This window comes from Penicillium brevicompactum (genome assembly GCF_028827555.1).
Source record: "Penicillium brevicompactum strain IBT 35665 chromosome Unknown utg000005l_segment0_segment0, whole genome shotgun sequence".
Lineage (NCBI taxonomy): Eukaryota > Fungi > Ascomycota > Eurotiomycetes > Eurotiales > Aspergillaceae > Penicillium > Penicillium brevicompactum.
In genome coordinates this window covers 326,867-348,275 of record NW_026623208.1, presented here as the reverse complement: position 1 = coordinate 348,275, position 21,409 = coordinate 326,867, and the positions used below count along the sequence as shown (strand labels likewise).

The following is a 21,409-nucleotide window of genomic DNA, read 5'->3' as shown; positions in this document are numbered from 1 at the left end:
TTCCCCAGGCAAGAACAACTCGTTTGGGTCGGCGAGTGCAGCCACAGTGTCGACCTTGTAAATGGGATGCGGGAAAAGACAAAGAGGGAAGACAGATAGATTCCACCGATCAAATGCAAAAAGAAAAGGAACAGACAGAGAGCGATAAGGCGTTGAACGAGTGGAGTTGCGAATGGGAAGTTGCCGAGAGGAGCGAGAGGAGCAGGTGACCTGTTTAAACTGCTTCGAGTATACTCCAAAAAGAAAAGTCCTTGTATCTAGCTTTCTTCCTTATAAAGGTGGAATTAGAATGAGATCACAAATAACACACTCAAAATCTGAATCAAATTCTCTAAGAATACCATGAATATTAATAGAGCGACACAGCCCTGGGAGCCAGATTCGGGTGTCGGGCAGTGGGGGGGCCCTATGTTTCAGAAAGCGCCCGAGCTGAAACACACGTCTTGTTGTACTTCGTACTTCTACTTGGCTTTTCAGTTGCTCATAATGATACTGAGTACTTCCAAGGTTATAATGATATTACTGTGGATGTTCATGTCCAGCGTGTTCCCGTTAAAAACAGAGAATTCAATACAACCATGGTTCGGCAGGCATTTTGCCCGTTTTTCAACTGAAAAGTTTGATTATCCAATAACATTCATGCATTGTAGGATGTTTGGACATCTAGAATATGTTGTTGCCTTGGTGCCGCAATTGGCGACCCTGCCAGCACACAGAGTACGCGATATGGGGAGATTGTACACTTATTTGCCGTCCACCTGGGCACTATGTGACCTATCATGGGTATATATTGTAGCACTACTCCGTACAGAGCCCAAAGTAGCAAACTGGGCCAAACACCAGAATTCTACCCAATTTCCAAACCCGAAGGACTTCTGGGAATTCGGTAACGATGACAAAGAATGAGATATATCAAAATCAAAATCAACATATGTCATTGAATCTAAACTTGGAAGTTGAGATTGACAGGACTGTGGCTTGTACACAATTGTGGCCGCGCAAATATGGGTCCTATGTCATCATCGGACCCAGTTGGCCCTATATGTACTCCGTATACATATGTCATTCCAATTGGGGAATGCCTCATGAATTCCACTGATTTGTGATCTCGCCGATCATGAGATTCGGTATGCCGAAAATACAGTAAACCATATCGGACGTATACAGGTCGATCTTGTCACAGAAATATTGCATGGGGCCCTGGGGGTGGCTGGCACTTCAAATCGAGAACATATTCAGCCACAATCTATTGTACGGAGTACGGAGTATGGAGTACAGAGTCAGGACCACTTTGCTGTAATCCGTAAACCTGGGGAGTTCCAAGGATTCATTCAACCACGGATGGTTCAAACGTACCCGGAGAACTCGCACATCACTGCGTATGGCCTCCCAACCTTGGGATTAGAGCATATTATACTTCAATTAAGTTAGGAGAAAACCTAGCGACTGTACCAGAGAACCTGACCTTGCATCATGTCTCCGAGACCAGATCCACGCTGGAGTGACCTCGAGACCTGGACTCCTGTACTCCGTACTCCGTATTGATCATTGATCGTTCAGATCTGATCCGTCAGGCTCAATAAAAATTTGTATACTCGCCGCTTTCGAACCATCTTGTCAAAGCACTGACGTCGGGGATCCAATTTCCCCCAACAATTGCTCCGTACTTACTCCGTACACAAGTTTTGTACTTGTGCATTATCGGATAAAGTCGAGTAGAACGCGCGTGCCTGGTTCAAAATAACGTGTATAGCACTCTGTGCCCTGTGAAATCTGCATTTTACGCGATGTGTGCTGTTGTCGCTTGCTTGTGTCATCGGCGCTAAACGTGACGCGTCACTGCCGATCAGGATTGGGTTGACAGATGATTCCTGACGATCAACTGGTACTGTAATGTATGTATCGACCGCGATGGTTGGCTCATTGATGTGATGAGTTTTCACACTGACATCGTCTACAGAGGGCTGCGTAGAGGAGTTCTGGTTTGGGGAGAGTCGGAAGATTTTTCCAATCGAAAGTTGGGAACAGAGGGCGGCTCGCAGTCCATTTTGAAATCATGCACTGACTGGGCAGACATGGCTACCTGGTGTGTTGTGAGGGGTACGGTGTACTCTGTACTCTGTACTCTGTACTCTGTACTCTGTACTCTGTAGTCCGTACATCGACGAGTGATGAATGATGAGAGTTGTCCAACGCAAAAGCAGTCAACGAGGGTTTGGGAATCGACCCCCTGCTCACATGTTGGTTGACCTGAGCAAAACCTCGCTCTACTCCGTTCGAAATAGAAACAAGCCAGGGTGAACTTCGGGAAAAGTCCCGGTCCACACCGGCTATAATTATCTCACGAACACCCCTATTGCCATGCTCCGTAAGTACTGTATATGGTGCTATGGATCAGACACGCTCCACCAATAATTATGTCCCGCAAACCTAAATGTACCTAAAGATAGTATTCAAGCAAATACGGGGTTGGAAAAAGCACAGTTATACGTTGAATTCCAAGAAAGCGGTCCGATCTATTGAAAAAAGGGCCAGGATGTACACTTCATGGTGGAGTCCGGGGGCGCCACGACAAAGAAACCATATTCTTTGTTGAACCCCCTATCATGGAGTCACCACATTATCTCACGCCACGTCAAGCGACAACCGATAATTGGTCCGCCATTGTGATCTGACTTTGCACTCGTACTCGTAGGGGTGTGGTGGTCGAGCCGCTTTGAGTGTCTTATCCGAGGTCTCGACTTGAGAACCTGATGAAGATCGACACGCTTGTGCAGGTTTTTGAATGGTATTGAGCCAATACCAACGTTAGATCTACGAGACGCAGTAAGCAGCACCAAAAAAGAGTAGCATTCGTAAGGTCAAGGGAATTAACTGCATAGGCATCATGTCAGGGACACCGACCGTCTAGACCCTGATATTTTTGTGATGTTGCGCTTGGACTTTTCCCCATAGACCGGTGTGGCTAGTCCAGGGGCACGCCACGAGCAAGCTTCGTTAAGCACTTTACGCGGAAGTGAATTGATGCGGTCTAGCCGTTATGGCGTGAAGCGCGTGAGACCTTCCCGTTGCGGGGGCAATTCGCTTGCGATGACGGCCTCGGACTTATCGGATGTCCCAATGTTCAAAGAGATTGTACATTGAGGAAGTAGAGTTGTACAGGTGCAGAGTCTAAAGAAATTACCGGGCTATATCGAGTGTACTTCATACTCTGTAGGTACTGCAGAAAATCCTCCGTCCATTGTAGATTAACAAGATAAACATTGACGGACGATGATATACCCAGGGGACCGGAGGATGCAGAACAGTCCCATTATTGCTCCACAGTGGTGAGAAAGATGTAATGGAGCAGTAATATTACCTTGTCTCGGCGACTCGCTCCGACACGCCCTGAATCAGGGTTGGTTTGGTTCAATGAGATGAACATCCGGAGTAAGGACCAGCCTCATTTCGCAAGTAAAGTGCACATCATCGTGGCTCCGGCCCTTACACAATACGTGATCTTGGCGAAATGAATCGCGGGCTGTTCAGGGGTAAGTGGAGTTTTGACCCACGGGGGGGGTAACGCTGCAACTTGGACGCCAGGAACGGGTAGTGGATCGGCGGTCTGAAACATGGATTGGAGGGAAAGGAACTGTAAACAAAAGAACCTAGCGTATAAGGAAAGAGAAAGAAAGAAAGAAAAACAAAGGGATGCATATGCAGGAAGTACGTAGACCTTGAGGAAGTATAGACAACGTACGGAGTACGCGGGTAGTATAGTCCCAACCTCATTTGATAGCAGGCAAGGGTTGTCTCAGGCCTTCAACGATCAGCGTTTAACGCTAAGAACACTAGCGGGTCAAAATTACCAGACTTGTGCTGGTTACTTCATTTACAAGAAAAACATAATGAAAACAAACCTACCCATTGATCCAATCAGGAGTTGGATGCCATCATGGCCCATAGTACTCCGTTTAGTGTTGAAGGTTCCAGGTACTTGTCAGGATGCGGTGTGGCTTAGTGGCGGAACAAGTACCCAATACTCCAATACTTCTCAATCCACCAAACTTCGGAGTGTACACTTTGACTCCCAAATCGAGTCTCCCCTTTTTGTATTTTATTTTAGGGGCAATGAGTGGCTGCTGATCCCAAGTGGCCAATCTCCCCGTTCATACAAAGGCCCCCTACCTCCCCCGTGTTGTTCTTGTTTCTTTCCTTCTTCAAGTACAATCTTCGTTGCATAGCATCCAGTCACTCTCTCTCGACTTCGGTCTTCCACTCTTTCAACCCACACTCTCTTTCAAACAAAAGCCTCGCTTTTATAAATACCTTTTTGAACACCCACGGTTTCCGTACATAACATTCAAAATGCGTTTCACTGCTGCCACTGTTGCCTTCTTCGCCGGCCTTGCCGTTGCCGCCCCCGGTGCCGCTGACCAGACCGTCTACGAGACTGACGAGGTTACCATCACCTCCTGCGCTCCCACCGTCACCGACTGCCCCGGCCGCTCCTCCGCCGAGCCCACTGGCACTCCCGCCGTGACCACCAGCGCTGTCGCCTCCGAGACCCCCGCTGTCTCTGAGACCCCCGCCTGGTCCTCCGAGACCCCTGCCTGGTCTTCTGAGACCCCCCGTCTCCTCCGTCCCCACCTGGGCTCCCTCCAGCTCTGTTGGCGGCTGGGCTCCTAGCTCCAGCGCCCCTGCTCCCGCTCCCCCCGCGGTCACCTCCGCTTCCTACACCGTGAGCGCCATCACCACCTGCGTGCCCACCGTCATCTACTCGACTGTGCCCGTTGGCCCCGCTCCCTCCGGTGTCTCCCCCACTGGCCCCGCTGGCGGCAACGGTGGTGGTGTTCCCCACGTTCCCTCCGGCACCAAGGGCGTTACCTCCGGTACCGCCTCTGCCTCTCCCTCCGCCTCCTCCCCCGTCTACGCTGGCGGTGCTGGTGCTCTCAGCGGCTCCGTCGGCTTCGCCGGTGCTGCCGCCGCCGCTGCCTTCTTCCTCGCATAAATCAGTCCTTCGGGATTGGTCATGCTAGCTATCTGATTAGATCCTAGTGATCTAGTTGGTGGTATGAACCGCAGTGGTTGATTGGAGGTACGAGAAGAGGATTGTGTTATTTAGGGTTTCTGGTGATTTACTCTTAACAATTGTTGTTTTCTGACTGGATATTTCTATCCCTTTTTGCTATGCTATATATATTTCCTTTTATTTCTTCTTGGGCTCCCTGGATAGCTTCGGAGTTGTGCGAAGCTCGCTGGTGGCTTGAGCACGACCTTAATGTAAACCATGACAGCTTTTCACATTCTCCTTCTTTCCAGCGCCCGTAACCCTTTTGGAATGTATCCTTACATTTTCTGTCTATAATTCCATAATTCCTTCATGACTTCCATCTTAATTTTCATGTCTGGCAAATGTCGATGTTCTAACAATTTCAATTGGGGCTGTTGCAGCCCCGTTCCTGAGATCCCGGGCCTTTACCCCTGCCCCTGAAACGTGCCGTGGACCGTGAGCAACGTATTTCCTAGGGCTGAGTACGCCACAACTGTTATTGGAAAGCCGACCGTGTGGCTTGTGTTCTCCAATTCGAATCCAACCCTCGATGTTTGCTGACTGAAATCAGGTGTCTCAATGATGGTCGAGTCTCACGATGAAATATGAAACCGTGCGCACAAGTTGATTACTGCGACCTTGACCAAAATCCAGTACCCAGACAGCCATCCGAAACGTCACCTGGGCAAAGAGCATCGTATGTTTCTCGTATTAATCTCAAACTTACAGCCATGGTTTGCGACTGGAAAAATATTTGTACAGCGATCGTGTTTGGGCCTCGCTCGGGAGCTAGATATGATATTAGACAAATACACCATAATTGAGACTAACCATGCATGGATCGTTTTAAATAAAGTGCCCAGGTGTGCCCCGTTTCTGATGCTACCACTTTACAAGTAGCACCAGTATACCGCGTACTCCGTACTCCCAGATCCTGGGTTTATGGCTTGTGCATCAGGTATCACCCTCTCTATCTACCTTTACAGTCCTTGGTTGCCTTGGAAATCCTGGGGTTACACTTCTCGCACTCACACGCAAGCATTGACTGAGTGCGTTGGTTATTGGCCAACATAAATTATGGAGCCCACTATAAGTGACCTCGGTGGCTGAATCGGAGCCGGCTTGCCATGTACGACCGTTGAACACACAAGAGCCATTTTTATCGCCAGATCGGAAAAAAGCACCTGTGGGCACAATGACTATTTGGCAGTGTCCACAATGGAAGAAGAGTACGCTTCTCTGGGACTGAACACTAGTCGAGGACATCCATGGATCGTATCCGCGCTTTGAATGTGGGGGGCAGCAAAATCACAGCCCCCGGGGCTCTTTCAAATGAAATCTACGATGTTTCCAAGGCTAGCTTCCAGAACTCGATCTACTGGTACAATTCCAGGCAATGGAGACGACCATGACCTCGGTATCGGGATCCGGTACTAGAATGAGCTACTTCCGAGTCCAAGATGGGGTTCTTTCTCGAATGCCGAATTTGGACCCCAAGTTGTATCCCGAGCAGCTAATCGATTTCGGGAATACGTCAGGCTATTTTTTCATCACCGCATTTTGGTATTGGTCACACTTGGGGGCCTTTGTTTGGAACGGGTGGTCCTCTTTCGATTTCGGGCAGTTGGTCCTGCCAAACTATTGGATGAGCACTGGGAAGGATTTTAGTGTTGAGCCCTAAGAAACGCCTTGCGACAAACCTGCTAGTGGAGATCCATAGTAAGAAGCTTGCATATATCTGGCTAACTCACGCGATCACTACTAAAAGCAAGACTGAGAACCTCTTCAGCCTTTTACACATCAGGGTCCAAAATCTTATTTTGGCTTTGGATACGAGCCACGACGACGATCTACTCTCTCGGCGCGCATATCATTTCAAGCTCGTGTCTAAAGATAGAGCATCTCACCTCATACCCCTCGCTCATCCATGGTATCAAGCAATGATACCTTGTTCTTTTCAACGTCATCCGACACAACCTTTCAGTCAAACAAACCTTCGACTTGCCTGATATGGACTTGTCATCGCTGGAAGGTCCACAGATGGTGAACCCCAGATTCATCGTTCAGCCAGACGTGCCGGCTCGCTACCATCGCTCTCGCACCCCCACTCATGTGTTATTCTCGAAACCTCTACCACCAAGACCAGCTTCCGCCGATCCGGCCTCTCCCCAACAGCGGTATCATACGCGCTCTGGATGGCCATCCGAAGAGTTAATCGACAATAATCCACGACACGCCCCAGTACGCACAGTGAGAGGCCTGTCAGGTCAGATTTACCCCGATTGCGACCCTCGAAATGAACCTCATCTTTCTCTCCACACACCCCAGCAATACCAGTCCACATCCCAGATCAGACGACCACGCAGCTCCATACCAACGAACCTGGTCTGGTTGGAGGACGAGAAGCTCTGGGTCGTTGCAGACAGCGACATCCCGCCAAATGATCGATATCACGAAAGAGAGCCCTTGCATTTGACATCACCGGTTTCACCACTCTCAGGGTATCACCCAGCATCATTTCACAGGACCGAATACGATCATTATCGCTCGGCCCGAGAGACTTTGCCGAATCAGCTGCCGGGATGCAGTGGTCACGGCTTCGGACCACCGCATGTCGCACAGTCGAGAGACGATCGAGTTTCCAGGTGGATCTCTGTGGTCGAGAGAACACAACAAGATAGAAGAAGCTGAGCTGGACTCTGCTAACTTCTGAGCTTGTTGCTCCTTGTTAATAACTAGCCCTTGGGTGAACAGAGGACCAAAGTGCCAATCTCACGGCGTTGGCTTGCCAAGGCCTCACCGGTCGTTTGAATTGCCAACTGGACCATCCCCTGCAGATTCCTCGTCGCCGGCGGCTCCCGGTGTCAAAGTCATCACCAGCGCTTGTTTGGGGCTCGCTAAGGTTGACTCTGTGAAACCTGATTCAACGGCGCTTATCACCCACCTGCTCTGTCGTGTAAATGCGAAAGGCCACTGGAACAAGGCTTTGAGAAAGTCGAGGTGATGCTAGCGAATTCATCTCAAATTCCACCTGAGATTTTTCAGATGATCTAGAAGAAGAAGAAATCTGAAACTTTTCCTTGATCCTTCGAGCTCCAGTGTATGACAACATAGGGGTTATGAACAGGACCCCTATCTGTGCGATGTGATATAACCTCAACTTTGGAATGTAAGGTAATCGACCCCCACTGTGTTGATATTAGAGTGATAATTGGAACCATCCAATTTATGGCCCATGGCTCGGGAACGATAAGGCTTAGATCCGCTGCAAGGAGGCCAGCATGGCGATGGTATAACGTACCACGTACTCCGCATTTGTACGGAGTAATAACCTCAGCTTTTTCCGAGGTTGCACAGGCACGGGAATACTGCCATTCCGAGATAGTTTCGAATATTTCGAGGCTGTCAATTGATGTATACGGAGTAGACAGAGCTCTCATTTAATTTTTCGCGACGTTGGGGAATTTTTTAAGATTTTAGAGTTTTGACTATACTAGCCCGACCATTTTATGACTTCACTATCGAAGTCGGACTCGGCAGTGAACTCGGTTGACTTCGACGTAAGACCTACGGAGTAGATTGGTTGGCCTCGAACTTTTGTACTTTGTTTTACTCTTGTCTCGCTTATAAGAGACATCTCGTGTCCAAGAGACATGGAGACCGAAAGGCGAAAAGCTGGGCACGCGATACGTCGGGTAGGAAATGAGAGCGAACAACGCCGACGAGGATTGGATCAGAGATGCTGGGGGGTCAATAGTACGCAAAAAGACCGATGCAGGGGTTCCCCTCTCCAAGACGCCAGTCACGGCGCTGCTGTATGCTTGTCACCTTCGAAGCAAACTGGCACTCCGGATCCACCGCTCCACTCCGGAGTACCATTTATTGCCTGGCATGCAGCCTCCGTTGATGGGGTGATGGGACGATTGGGATCCTCAGACGTTATTAAGACAGAAGATTCTCGAATCGAAAAGCTGACCAGTTTTTTTCCCTCCCCCTTCACGGCTGGGAACGTCCCGGTCGAAAGTCCTAGTGACTCCGTTGCTCCAGTTCTTTTTGCACGCTAACACAGACCAGCAGCTCTCCAGCCTCTGGATTATTTGCCAGCCAGTAGCAAAAGGATTGGAGGGGAGATAGACATAGAGGGGAAAATTATATATATACTATAAAGGGCCGAGGGCGCCTTTCTCTCTTCACCTACTTCTGCCGAGACCCAGTCCTAAGACTAACCCTGGAGACGGAGACAAACAAAAAACCAAAACCAAAAAGAGCATGACTTAAAACACTGAAAGCAAAGTGAGATATATTGCATATATATATTGAGCATATACTCCCCGTCGAAAGTGCTGGGTTATACTGCTTGAGTATATACTCAGGTTCCGTGGTTGAGGAATCTCTCTGATTCGATTTGGTTCCAAAGGCATCTCCACACAAAAAAAAAAAGAAGGGCCAATGGTTCAACTCGCCCATATCTTCAAGAAGGACAAGGACAAGGAGAAACACGCTCTTGACTCGCGACCACCTTCATTCTCCGCCTCACGCTCTCCATCTACCAAATCTCCCAAACCCAAATCGCCGACTAAGTCCCCCAAGTCGCCCGCCAAATCCCCCTCCAAATCTTCCAAACCTTCCTACTTTTCCCACAGTCGGTCTTCTTCCTCCGGACCGACCAACTTCAAATTCTCCCGGTCTTCGCGTGACCAGGATACTCACCCGCTCAACCTTCCCCCGACGAATTACGTCGACGATTGTCCGCGATGGCCGCCTCCAAGGAAGATCAGCGCAGCTCCATGGACATTGATCCCCAAGAACCGCAGAACGGCGTGAACGGCAAGGAGGAGCGGAGTCCCACCCCGCCTCCTCATCGACCTACCGCTGCCTCTGCAGATGAGGCTGATTCCTTCAAGTTGGCCGGTAACAAGTTTTTCAAGGATGGCAACTACCGACGAGCCATCGAGGAGTACAACAAGGGTATGCCCACCTGGCTTCACATGGATTCATCCCTAGAGTCCTGGGATGAGCGGGGTCACTGATGATTTTTCTCTTCTTCTACTGCAGCTATCGAGATTAACCCCAACTCATCCGCCTACCTATCTAACCGCGCGGCGGCTTACATGTCTGCGAGGCAATACTTGAACGCGCTTGAGGATGTGCAACGCTCCAACGAACTCGACCCTAACAACCCCAAGATCCTGCACCGATGGGCCAAGATCCTTACCAGTCTGGGTCGTCCCCAAGAAGCCCTGGACGTCCTGTCCCGCATCCAGCCTCCCGCGAGCGCGACCGACCGCGCCCCCGCCGAAAAGATGCTGCGCGCCGTCACGCAAGCCGAGGAGACATTAGCCGAAAACCGTGGTGTATCAATGGTCATCTTCTGTTTGGACCAGGCCCGACAGGGACTCGGATACAGCGTCAAGGAGCCTCGCAAGTGGACACTCCTGGCCGCTGAGGCTCAGCTGAAGCTGAACAACCCCAACTCGATCGGCAAGGCACAGGACATCGCCATCTCCCTGCTTCGTGAGAACAGCCAAGATCCCGATGCGATGATGATCCGCGCCCGCGCCTTCTATGCCCTCGGTGAGTCCGAACAGGCGCTTAAGCTTCTGAAGATGTGCCTCGGGCTGGACCCGGATATGAAGCAGGCTATTAAGCTGCTGCGCATTGTGCAGAAGCTGGCTCGTACGAAGGAGGAAGGAAACAATGCCTTCAAGGCAAAGGACTACCGTCGCGCCATCGACCTCTGGGCCCAGGCTCTTGAAGTCGACCCCTCCAACAAGGATATGAACTCTAAGATTCTTGGAAACCGTGCTCAGGCCTATATCAACCTGAAGGAATACGACTCCGCTATCCAGGATTGTACCGAGGCTCTCCGTCTCGACCCTGGTTACGTGAAGGCCATGAAGGTCCGTGCCAAGGCTCACGGCGGTGCCGATAACTGGGAGGAGGCTATCCGCGATTATAAGAGCGTTGCCGAGAACAACCCCCGGCGAGGCCGGCATTGCGGAGGAGATCCGTCGTGCTGAGTTCGAGCTGAAGAAGTCTCAGCGCAAGGATTACTATAAGATCCTCGGGGTTGGCAAGGATGCCAGTGACCAGGAAATCAAGAAGGCCTACCGCAAGATGGCTATCCAATACCACCCCGATAAGAACCGTGACGGTGAAGCCGGTGACGAGAAGTTCAAGGAAGTTGGCGAGGCATATGAGACTTTGATTGATTCTCAGTAAGTTTCCATTGCTCTTCATATCTACCACGATGCATTACTAACCCCTCCCCCAGGAAACGTGCCGCATACGATAACGGTGATGATCTGATGGACCCCAACGACATGTTCGGCGGCGGTGGTGGTTTCGGCGGCGGTTTCGGCGGTATGGGAGGTATGGGAGGCATGGGTGGTATGGGCGGTATGGGCGGCGGCGCCAGCCACGTCAACATCGATCCTAACATCCTGTTCAACATGATGAACGGCGGCGGCGGCGGCGGTTTCGCTCAAGCAGGCGGCAACCCCTTCGGCGGCCAGTCTCGTGGCGGCGGCTTCCCCTTCTAGATGAACATCTAGGCCGTCCTTTATACCTCGATACCACTCTTCTCCTGCCGGGGAGAAACAAAAGGAATTCGCATGTCTTCGACCGGAGTTGGAGTTACACCTCGACGAACATTTGGACGTTTGAGGCTTTTTGCTTGCCTACTGCCATGTCATCATGATTTTCACCATGTTTCTACGGAAACCTTCCATATGATTCCCGATCTGATAGATTCTATTTTACTTTTACTTGTTCTTTTTCTTTTTTTTATGCCGTCTTTTCTCTCCTTGTTTGTTTTCGGACGATTTTGTACATGAGTTTGGCAATCTGGAATGAATGAACGAGAACAGTGCATCCTTGGACATCAAGTCGAGTCCAAGCGACCTACATATATCCGACAGAAGATTCAGGGCGTCTGATATTTGGGTTTTTCTTTTCTTAGGGTCATCTAAAAGAGTTACAAATTCATCTTCAATGTCTCTCCTAAGCTTAAACGTATCCCAATACAGCCCTGGAACTAGTAGTCATACGGAGATGAGGCCGGCCTTGGTTGCACTTCCTCTCCAACATGCCCAGGTGAGGGTGCTGCGCAGGTGAGCGTCAGTGGCAACCACTATCGCGAGAATAGTCGGCTATGCTTCATTCCCTGTTGCATTTGGTCAAGATCATTCTTCTAGCGGCCATGCTGTTGACGGGTCTCTTTGCCGCCATGCGCCCCGAGCTTTAGCCCTAACCTTGTGATCACCGCAGATCCGGCTTCTCCTACACACATGATAATCACACATATAGACCTCTGAATGAAGAGCCTATCGGAAGTATATCACCCGAGAAATTCCAGAAGCTGCGCCTATGACATGATGCCCAGATGTAACCTAGACACGGGGTAGAATTACAGATCAGGCTGGCATCACCACCAGCTTGGAAGCAGTGATCCATTGCCGACCTTGGAACATGAGCAACAACAAGATACGTTTTCGCTGTGTAAATGCTTTCTGCATATGAATAGAAGTTATATGCTCGCTAATCTAGGTAGATATAATCAATTAACTGCCGTAATGTGCGGTGGTATGTACTTCTCCTGGCCTCCACATGCTAAACAATGTACTAATAAAAATCATAAACATCAGGGAAAATCAAATCAAGGGGAATCTCAGAAAACCAAGGGGGCAAAACAATGATAACGAATGAATGTACCGGACAGATGAGCATTAAAGCAAACTCCGCCGCTTATGAAAGATGACGTTCAACTCGAACACAAGAAGGGGCATATATAGACGATGAACAAACAAGCAAATGCAAGAAAGCAACGCAAATATTGGCAAATGCTTCGATCAAGCATAGCCCAATGAAGTGAGCATGGTCTTGCATTCAGGGACCGGCAGCGCAGTGACGCCGAGCGCACGCACCAGGGCGCCGGCCCGAAGCCTCTGTAGCCCGATGGCGACTTTCCAGGCCTCGGTGTCCTGCAAGACAAAGACATATTTTTTGCCTTCTTGGTCGCGCACACTCGCACGGAGGATATGCAGACCGCTTGGTTTGGCAGCGCCACCATCTTGACTGGCCGTCGCCCCGCGCGTGAAGCACGCACCGGGAGCAGCAAGACGGCAAGTGTTCTTGCAGACTTTGAGTATATTGGCGAGAAAGGCCTCGGACTCTTCATTGGTAGGAACGTTGTTTCCACGACGGAAGGAAAATGGATTGCCAGAGGGCTGTTTGGCAGTTGTGGATGCGTTGGCCTGTGGACACCAGACTTCAGCCAGTTTGAGGGTCCAGGCTTTGACGTCCCACTCGCGCTGGCCAATTCCGCGCAGATCGTCGTCAATGAACAGTCCTTCTGTCGTGATGCGGAGGACGAGTCCGTCGGTGATCATGCCCTGCCCGGATACGAGCTGAGCAATGGGAGTTTTCATGAAAGCGTTGTTGAAAGCATAGACTCCTTGGATCACGATCTTGTCTGGATCCTTGGTGGAGTATGAACTGCGATGAGAAGGGGGTGGAGTTGTGCGCGCAGTTGAGTGAGAAGGCGCATATGAAGATTCGGAGTATACTGAACCTCCTGCCACGTAGGGTCGTCTTGGTCGGTCATAAGGACGAAAGGAGTATGCATCGTCGTCGGCGGTTTTGGCTGCCGGGGGATTTGACTTCTTGGGGGAAGGTGTGCGAGGCAAGTTGGTAGTACTCGCTGGCTTGGGCGGAGGTGACTTGGCCGCAGCCTCTTTCTTTGCGTCTTCGGCCATTTTCTCGGCATACTTCTTGCTCGCAGCCTCTTTGAGTGCCGCAAACTTGGCCATGGCCTCTTTTTGGGCGGCGGCCTTTGCAGCGGCCTCTTTCTCGGCAGCTTGCTTTGCAGCCCGCTCTTTGGCTGCTGCTTCCAGCCTTTCCGCTCTGGCTTTTGCCTCAGCCTCAGCTTTGGCGCGCTTTTCGCGGGCTTCTGCGGCTTCTTTTTCGGCTTTCTCGCGAGCTTCCTTCTCTGCCGCGGCTTTGGCGGCAGCCATCTCCTTCTCGAGCTGCTCTCGACGCTCCTTGAGTTCTTTCTCCAATGCTTCGCGCTCACGTTGCTTTTCCTTTTCTTTGGCTTCTGCATCGCGTTTGCGTTTGAACTCTTCCATTTTCCGGCGCAGGTCTTCTTTGCGCCTGGTCTCTTCTTTGGCTCGCTCACGCTCAGCTTCTTCCTTCGCGCGTTCTTTTTCGCGCTCTTCCCTGGCACGTTCTTCTTTAGCACGCTCTTGTCGAGCGCGTTCTTCTCTTGCCTTATCCTCCCGTGCTCGCTCTTCTCGAGCACGCTCCTCTCTGATGCGTTCCTCCCGAGCTCGCTGTTCCCTAGCACGCTCCGCTCTGGCCTCCTCTTCCCTGGCCCTTTGCTCTCTGGCCCGCTGCTCTCTAGCCTTCTCTTCTCTGGCCCTTTCCTCTCTGGCACGTTCTTCCTTCGCTCGCTCCTCCTTGGCCTTCTCCTCCTTGGCCCGCTCCGCCTTGGCCCTTTCTTCTCGGGCGCGCTGTTCAGCCTCCTCCTTTTGACGAGTGTTATTATCAGAATTTGGAGGAGGACCAGAGCCATGTTGATTACCGGAATATTGGTTACCATAACTTTGTCCTCCACCATAGTTTCCACGTTGCTGTCGTTGCTGGCCCTCGCCGTTGGGACCGTAGTTGGCGCCCGAAGACTGTTGATTGGTATTTGGTCCGCCAGCTCCAGGGCCACCTGGGCCTCCGGAGCCACCAGAGCCGAAACGTCCTCGAGCACCGTTGCCTTTGTCCCCCGAGCCGTTGGATTGAGTCGATCCAACAGCCCATCCAGCCAAGCCCATCCCGACCGCAAGGACTGCCATACCTGTACCACTGCCGGTAGCGACAGTGGCAAGGTACCATGTCTTCACAATCGGGGATATCAGCGACCACACCACCACGACCAGAAGTGTGCTCGCCACACCGGCTAAGAAGCTGTTGCGATTGCATTCCAAGGACGGGAGGTATAGGAAACCTGAGCCAGCAGAGTGAGGAGGGACAATGAATATATCGTAGTTCCCATCGGGGAGATCGGAGGATTTGCGGTATTCGCCATGAGTCGTATGAGGGTTTTCGCCGTGAGGCGGGGGCGGAGGCGGCGGACCGTCCATGTCAGATCAAGCGTGCTTGTATATAATCAATGATGAAGCGCAGAGGTGTATGACCTGGATTGATCACCGGTATCAATCGCTAAATGAACAAGTTTTGGAGTGTTAACTGCCAGGTCATATTAATTCACTGCGAGTTGCACTGAGGCCGCGCGGCACTCAGTGCTGGTATATATCGAATGCCAGCACAACAATATGCAATCAACAGAAGAAGAAGAGCAAAAGCAAGAGGTTACGAGACAAAAAAAAGTTCGGGAGCGGCGCGTGCGAAGGGAAGAGTTGCCACGGGGGTTTGTTTGGAAGAAGTGTGGGAGCCACTAAGGATCGGCGCCAACGCTGCATCGACGTGGCCACAAACATCGGCCTACAAAGTACGGAGGAAAAGAAACAGAACTACCTGGTGAGTTTCAATCTCCCATCAGTCTTCTATACATTTGGAAGTATGCAAAGGTGGCTGACCCCGCGATCCAAGGAGTAACAAGGGGACTGGGAATGGGCCGGTGTGTCACTTCTACTCCATCCTATGAATATACTCATACGAACTTGATTCAAATCAATCAGAGCTCGGATGATAGTCTATTTCAGATTTACTGCATAGCAGCTAGCGCTTACTCCGTACATCCAGATCAAACCAGAGGGCAGTGCTCAGAGCCCAACAGCACAGATCTGATGTGTCTTTGCCTTTGTTTTGCTTTTGCCGTTTTGGGCCATCGTCAGCTCGGACCGGAAGAACATTCCCCCGTTGAGCCTCCCCACACTGACAGAGTACGCGGAGTACTACGGAGACAAAGAACTACACTGGATCCTGCAATGCTCTTGTCTCAATTACGCCCTCAGAATGGAACCCAAAAGTTATGCCATACCTTGACAGAGTTGTCTCGCAACAAACCCTCTGTCCTCATTCTAAAGGTTGACAACATAGCGCAGAGGGTGGAGTGTATATCCGCGGCTGATATTGCGGTCAAGCAGTTGGGGCCAGATAGGGTGAGCTTAGTGGGTCCAAGGTGTTTGAGTCGATGAGAGGATTGTTGAGAATCTAGTGGAAGCGCAAGGGAACGATGGGCAGCGTGCTCATGGCCATCACTGCAGTGCTGTAATATGTAGAGATGTCCCATGATCGGAACATGAGACGAGGATACATGACCTGCGAGTTGACACTTGGGAGTGACCCCGACAACCTTGGTTTATCCTGGACCAGGACTGAAATACAAAGCCCTTGTCAGTAGTTCAATAGGACGAATATGAAGGCTTACAATCACAGTAGTTGCAGGACTGAAGTATACCACCCCCCGTAGGCTGGACAAGAGTTGGCAGAACGTGATCCGCAGTCGGTGATTGGATAATCTTCGGCCTCGGATTCCAATGTCCAAGTTGATCATTCGCTTTCGCCCTCATCTCAAACTTGAACTTTCTGGTCTTCATTTCATAGTCTGGTAGTCAGGTACTACCCCGTGTCTCCGCCTCCCCACCAGTCTGTCCTTTAGCCCCCTCCTTCCAGGCACCAAGTTCCGCCAACCTTGACCTCCACCCCCCGTTCCTCCCTCTTTACCTATGCCGCGTCGCTAGCCACCGAGAACCGATTTACGAGCTGCCCTTGAAGGGCATTCTGCCACCATGTCTACTCAATCCCATGGAAACTCCGCGACGTCTCGTGCGTTCCCCACCTATAACCCCGTTGCCGCAGTGGCAGCTCCTGCGGGGACCTTGCTTCCGGGCACCAAGATCCAGGTCGGCAGCCACCGCGTGGTGGTTGAGAAATATCTCTCGGAAGGTGGTTTCGCTCATGTCTACGTGGTGCGACTACCCCAGCCCGTCAATGGCACCGAGACCGCAGTGCTGAAGCGAGTCGCTGTCCCTGACAAGGCGGCTCTGGCCAACATGCGCACCGAGGTGGAAACCATGAAGAAACTCAAGGGGCACCGGCATATTGTGAAATACATTGATTCGCATGCCTCGCAGTTGCGTGGGGGCGGATATGAGGTGTTCCTGGTTATGGAGTACTGCGCCGGGGGTGGTCTTATTGACTTTATGAACACCCGGCTTCAGCATCGCCTGACGGAGCCCGAGATCGTGAAGATCTTCTCCGATGTCGCGGAGGGTGTTGCTTGTATGCATTACCTCAAACCACCTCTTTTGCACCGCGATCTGAAGGTTGAGAATGTTTTGATCTCGGGCAAGGGCCCGTCCGCCACCTACAAACTCTGCGACTTTGGATCATCGGCACCCCCTCGCCCGGCGGCTACCTCTGCTGCTGAGGGTCGACTGATTGAGGATGATGTGCAGCGACACACGACGTTGCAGTACCGCAGCCCAGAGATGATTGATGTCTATCGGAAGCAGCCCATCGACGAGAAGAGTGATATATGGGCACTTGGTGTGTTCTTGTACAAATTATGTTACTACACAACTCCTTTTGAAGAGGTTGGACAGATGGCTATTTTGAACGCGACCTTTAAATACCCCTCCTACCCCTCATTTTCGAGCCGGTTGAAGCTGTTCATCGGTAAGTTGGGGACATATCTCACTGCTGACGCAGATTGCTAATTGAGGCATGTAGGCTCAATGCTGAAGGAAGACCCACGGAATCGACCCAATATTTACGAGGTCGTGCGCGAAGTGTGCAAAATGCAAGGAAAAGAGGTGCCGATCAAAGACGTATGTTGCTTTGCGCTGTTGTGATGACAACCTTATACTGACCGAAGGATAGATATACTCCAATCGCTCCATGTCAGAAGCACGCAAGTACCAGGAATTACCTCCAACTCCCACAGAAGCTCCCGCCCCCGGTGCAAAATTCTCGCCCCCGGTGCAGGAAACAGAGATCATCCCGGAAATCGCGCCTATGCGCCGTGGCCGACCAGGGAAATCTCATGCATCCGAGAGCGACTCTTCACGCCCAAGCTCCTTACCGCACAGAGGTGGTGCTAGTAGTTCCTCAAATGATCCATTTGCTGCCTTGGATGGCGATGCGGCCCGAAAGAAGACCGCAGAAGAGGCGGCCAGGCGATTCCCATCCCTCGATCAGTTCGACATATTGCATGAAAAGGGTGACAAATTCGAATTTGAGCCGACAGTTGAACCCAAAGCGGAGGACGATGACCTTTCGCAGAGACTCACCAACGCCTTGGCCGATGACGCCTTTGCCCGACGTGCCTCGCCTGAACGCACGCCCAATCCAGTATACAAGCGGCCGTCACACGCTTCCCCTGTACGTGCACCAGTTGTTCGCGAAGCTCCTCGACAGGGCACGCCCTTGTACCAGCCTACTCCGCAGCGACCTGCGATGGTGTCGACGGGTACTATGACTTCACCCGCCCCGACCCCTCGTTTGACGGAGCCGAAAATTGCAAACCGTCCGATCTATCGGTTCCCCTCCTCGGATAATGAACAGCGATCTTCTAGTCAGCCGTGGACGGCGGAAGAAGAACAGAGAGCAGCTAGGTCTCGTCGAGCGCGATCGCCTACTGCATCAAATTTGAAGCCAGAGGAAAGCCCACAGATATCAACCGATCGTTTATCTACCCACTCCAGCTCCGCCCGTCCTTCCATGGAAACACTGAGACGGCCATCTGCACTAGAGGTGAACGACCACGCAGTGCGCTCTAGATCTGCGGTTGGAAAGGGTCGACCTTTGTCTGTACAGTCCGGGGCGAGATACGACATGCCGCGTGATTCTGAGAGCCCGCGGGCCTCGCTTGACATGTCGCGGATGCAATATGAGGGCGGGGCACCGTTACGCTCAGTTCGCACGGACATAGACCGCGAATCTGATCGGGCCAATATTTCATCTGACGTAGATTACCTGCGCGCGATGGAAGAAGAAGAAAGCAACCGCAAGCGCGAGAAGCGCTCGAGTGGAAGTCACAAGCACAACAAGCGTGGCAGTCTTTCCACTTTGTCTCTCTCCGGAGGCAAGAATCTGTTTGCTGGTCGATTCGGAGATGCGTTCCGCCGATTCGAGGCTGGCAACCAAGACAAGCCTTCGACGCCGTCCGCAGAAGAAGCGCCCCAGCAGAGTTTGATCGGGGTCTCTGATTCAGGCTCCGGTGCCAATTCGCCAAATGATGAGATTGCGCTGGAAGATGCAGACCGCGACGACATCTCCCCGGAGATGCGCCGAGAACTCGAGCGCCGTCGACTCTCCCAGGAGGAGAAACGAGTCGCTAATGCCGCAGCGGAGTATCGCCGCCGGGTCGCCGAAAAAGGCGATGCAGGTGGCCGGGCGCCAGGGGATGGACCCCGTTCTCGGACCATCCAAAACAAGGTGCAGTCATTGCTCGGGGAGTCTGAAAAGCCAGCGGTCCCCAAGACTGCTACTGGCTATGGCCGGTTCACAGAGACTTCCTCTTCTTTGCAGGCAAAGCAGAGCGAGGCTGCGTCTAAACCACCTGTTCAAATACCCACTTCTCGAACCCCAGGTCCTTCCTACAGCGCTCGCGAGAGCGCAATGACACCCCCGGATCGTCGAGACGGCGCCAGCGCGCCGGCTGGACTTCAACAATCTGCCTCCACCGGTTACCAATCTACACAACGAACTGTCGCTCGCCCAACTGCGCCACCAAAGCCCAAGAACCTGCGAGTTGGCGGCGAGACCTCGCGACCGGGGACTGGCAATGACAATCGTCCGCCCTCTCAGGCGACCCCGCAAAGCCCCGGAGAAGACTGGGAGGCTAACTTCAGCAAGCGGTTCCCAAGCCTGTCTGGAATCGAGATGGAAACAGAGATTGAGATCCCGAAATTCCCGAACCTGAGGACACGGGAAGTGTAAAGTATGAGAAAGAAGGCTTGTTTCACATGAATGCGTTTTCAGCGTGTTAAGTGTGTTCGCCCTGCGGGCGCAACTTGGGGGGATCACTGGCTCCCTCGAGCTATGCATATATAGACAGTGAAATTTTGGACATGATATAGGTTCTTATTGGATTTCTTTCCACGTAAATTGATTTGTTGCTGTAGCTGTAGTGGAAAATAGCCTACTTACGGCGTCTAGATCTGGCCGACACCGCCTTTGTTTCTCCCCCGCAAGATCAAGAGAAACCTCATCTCATTCACAGCTAGCCCTCACGTTACATACAATACGCAATGGCACCTGTAACGCTGAAAACAATCGATGGTAAGCATCCTCCGCCGTAGCTCCAGGCGCATCCCACTAACCACTTCCCCAGACGACCTCAAAGATGTCATTCAGCACCTCTTCGAGATGCAAAGCGCTGTCCACGGCTACCTAGGACCAGAGACACAACAAGAGCTTACGCGCAAACTGTACGTCACCTCAATTGGCGACTAAAAGCCCATTTCAAAACTGCACACATATTTCCAAATATCATCTCACGCGGGACTCAAAACACTCGCGACAACCAACACAGAACCACAGCAAGACCAGACAAAGCTAACACGAGGTCCGAATCACAGAAAGAGCCTCACTCTCGCCCTCTCAACACTTTCAACGCACACCGAACCCCCAAAATCCCACGAACCCCTACCAGAATCCGACCCCTCCAACCCTCTGCTCGCCAACATTCAGCTCCCCCAGAGATCATCGACTACGTCGACTCCGCCCGCAACCCGGACATCTACACCCGTGAGTTCGTCGAGCTTGTTCAGCGCGGTAATCAAGACCTGCACGGGAAGCGTCTGGCGTTCGCCGGGTTCAGGGACGTCTTAGCGCGCGAAATGCGCAGCGCCATGCCCGAGTGCCGTGCTGAAGTCGATCGTGCGGTCAAGGCATCTGGGGGAAAGGTTGAGGAAGAGACAGGAAACTGAAATCACTCGCTGAATTGGGTTGAGCTTATATTTGACAGCTTGGATTGGCAGCTGCAGATTCTTTTGGGGTTGTTTTGATTGCATTTTAGCTTGGCGCTTGCGGTGCATCTCGAGATTGGCGTTCTTGGTTTAGATATGAGGCCCTTGGAGGCTAGAGAATCACCACGGTATTCTACAACATTTTGCTTACACTACACACACTGGGGAGATGCGCACATCTGGGTCCACGGGTAGAACGTTGTGAATCCACAATGTTGTATTTAACTATTCTGATTTTGCGCCTTTCCAAGGTTGAGAAGACACCCTGTACCAGTAACCACATCCAGGCCAGGTTACAGATACACCCCCGATTGTGCTCTTGTACTGAATGCGATCCAAAAACTGTACGTGGTGGCCAGAATCAAAGGTTTGACCAGATCTCATGCTTGGATATCTCATACTCTCGATCATTGCAGCTGGAGAATATCCGTCTCTTGCAAGGTAC

The 21,409-nt window shown here is 51.6% G+C and overlaps 6 protein-coding genes across 6 annotated transcripts; 5 read left to right on the top strand and 1 right to left on the bottom strand.

Annotated features, from left to right (window-relative positions):
• Positions 1 to 4,350: 4,350 nt before the first annotated feature.
• N7506_005937 (GPI anchored serine-rich protein) lies at positions 4,351 to 4,993 on the top strand (the record flags this gene model as incomplete). The annotated part of the gene is made up of 2 exons (XM_056955230.1): positions 4,351 to 4,598; positions 4,648 to 4,993. 2 exons carry the CDS (start codon positions 4,351 to 4,353, stop codon positions 4,991 to 4,993), a joined length of 594 nt encoding a protein of 197 aa, XP_056809564.1.
• A 2,052-nt stretch (positions 4,994 to 7,045) lies between these two features.
• Positions 7,046 to 7,726, top strand: N7506_005936 (uncharacterized protein; the record flags this gene model as incomplete). The annotated part of the gene is made up of 1 exon (XM_056955229.1): positions 7,046 to 7,726. One exon carries the CDS (start codon positions 7,046 to 7,048, stop codon positions 7,724 to 7,726), a length of 681 nt encoding a protein of 226 aa, XP_056809563.1.
• Positions 7,727 to 9,789: 2,063 nt separating this feature from the next.
• Positions 9,790 to 11,577, top strand: N7506_005935 (DnaJ and TPR domain protein; the record flags this gene model as incomplete). Its single annotated transcript, XM_056955228.1, has 4 exons — positions 9,790 to 10,003; positions 10,091 to 10,998; positions 11,024 to 11,253; positions 11,310 to 11,577. 4 exons carry the CDS (start codon positions 9,790 to 9,792, stop codon positions 11,575 to 11,577), a joined length of 1,620 nt encoding a protein of 539 aa, XP_056809562.1.
• A 1,308-nt stretch (positions 11,578 to 12,885) lies between these two features.
• Positions 12,886 to 15,168, bottom strand: N7506_005934 (uncharacterized protein; the record flags this gene model as incomplete). The annotated part of the gene is made up of 1 exon (XM_056955227.1): positions 12,886 to 15,168. One exon carries the CDS (start codon positions 15,166 to 15,168, stop codon positions 12,886 to 12,888), a length of 2,283 nt encoding a protein of 760 aa, XP_056809561.1.
• A 1,611-nt stretch (positions 15,169 to 16,779) lies between these two features.
• N7506_005933 (putative serine/threonine protein kinase) lies at positions 16,780 to 19,933 on the top strand (the record flags this gene model as incomplete). The annotated part of the gene is made up of 3 exons (XM_056955226.1): positions 16,780 to 17,668; positions 17,723 to 17,820; positions 17,873 to 19,933. 3 exons carry the CDS (start codon positions 16,780 to 16,782, stop codon positions 19,931 to 19,933), a joined length of 3,048 nt encoding a protein of 1,015 aa, XP_056809560.1.
• A 311-nt stretch (positions 19,934 to 20,244) lies between these two features.
• nut2 (mediator complex subunit NUT2) lies at positions 20,245 to 20,925 on the top strand (the record flags this gene model as incomplete). The annotated part of the gene is made up of 3 exons (XM_056955225.1): positions 20,245 to 20,275; positions 20,328 to 20,424; positions 20,529 to 20,925. 3 exons carry the CDS (start codon positions 20,245 to 20,247, stop codon positions 20,923 to 20,925), a joined length of 525 nt encoding a protein of 174 aa, XP_056809559.1.
• Between the last annotated feature and the right edge of the window lie 484 nt (positions 20,926 to 21,409).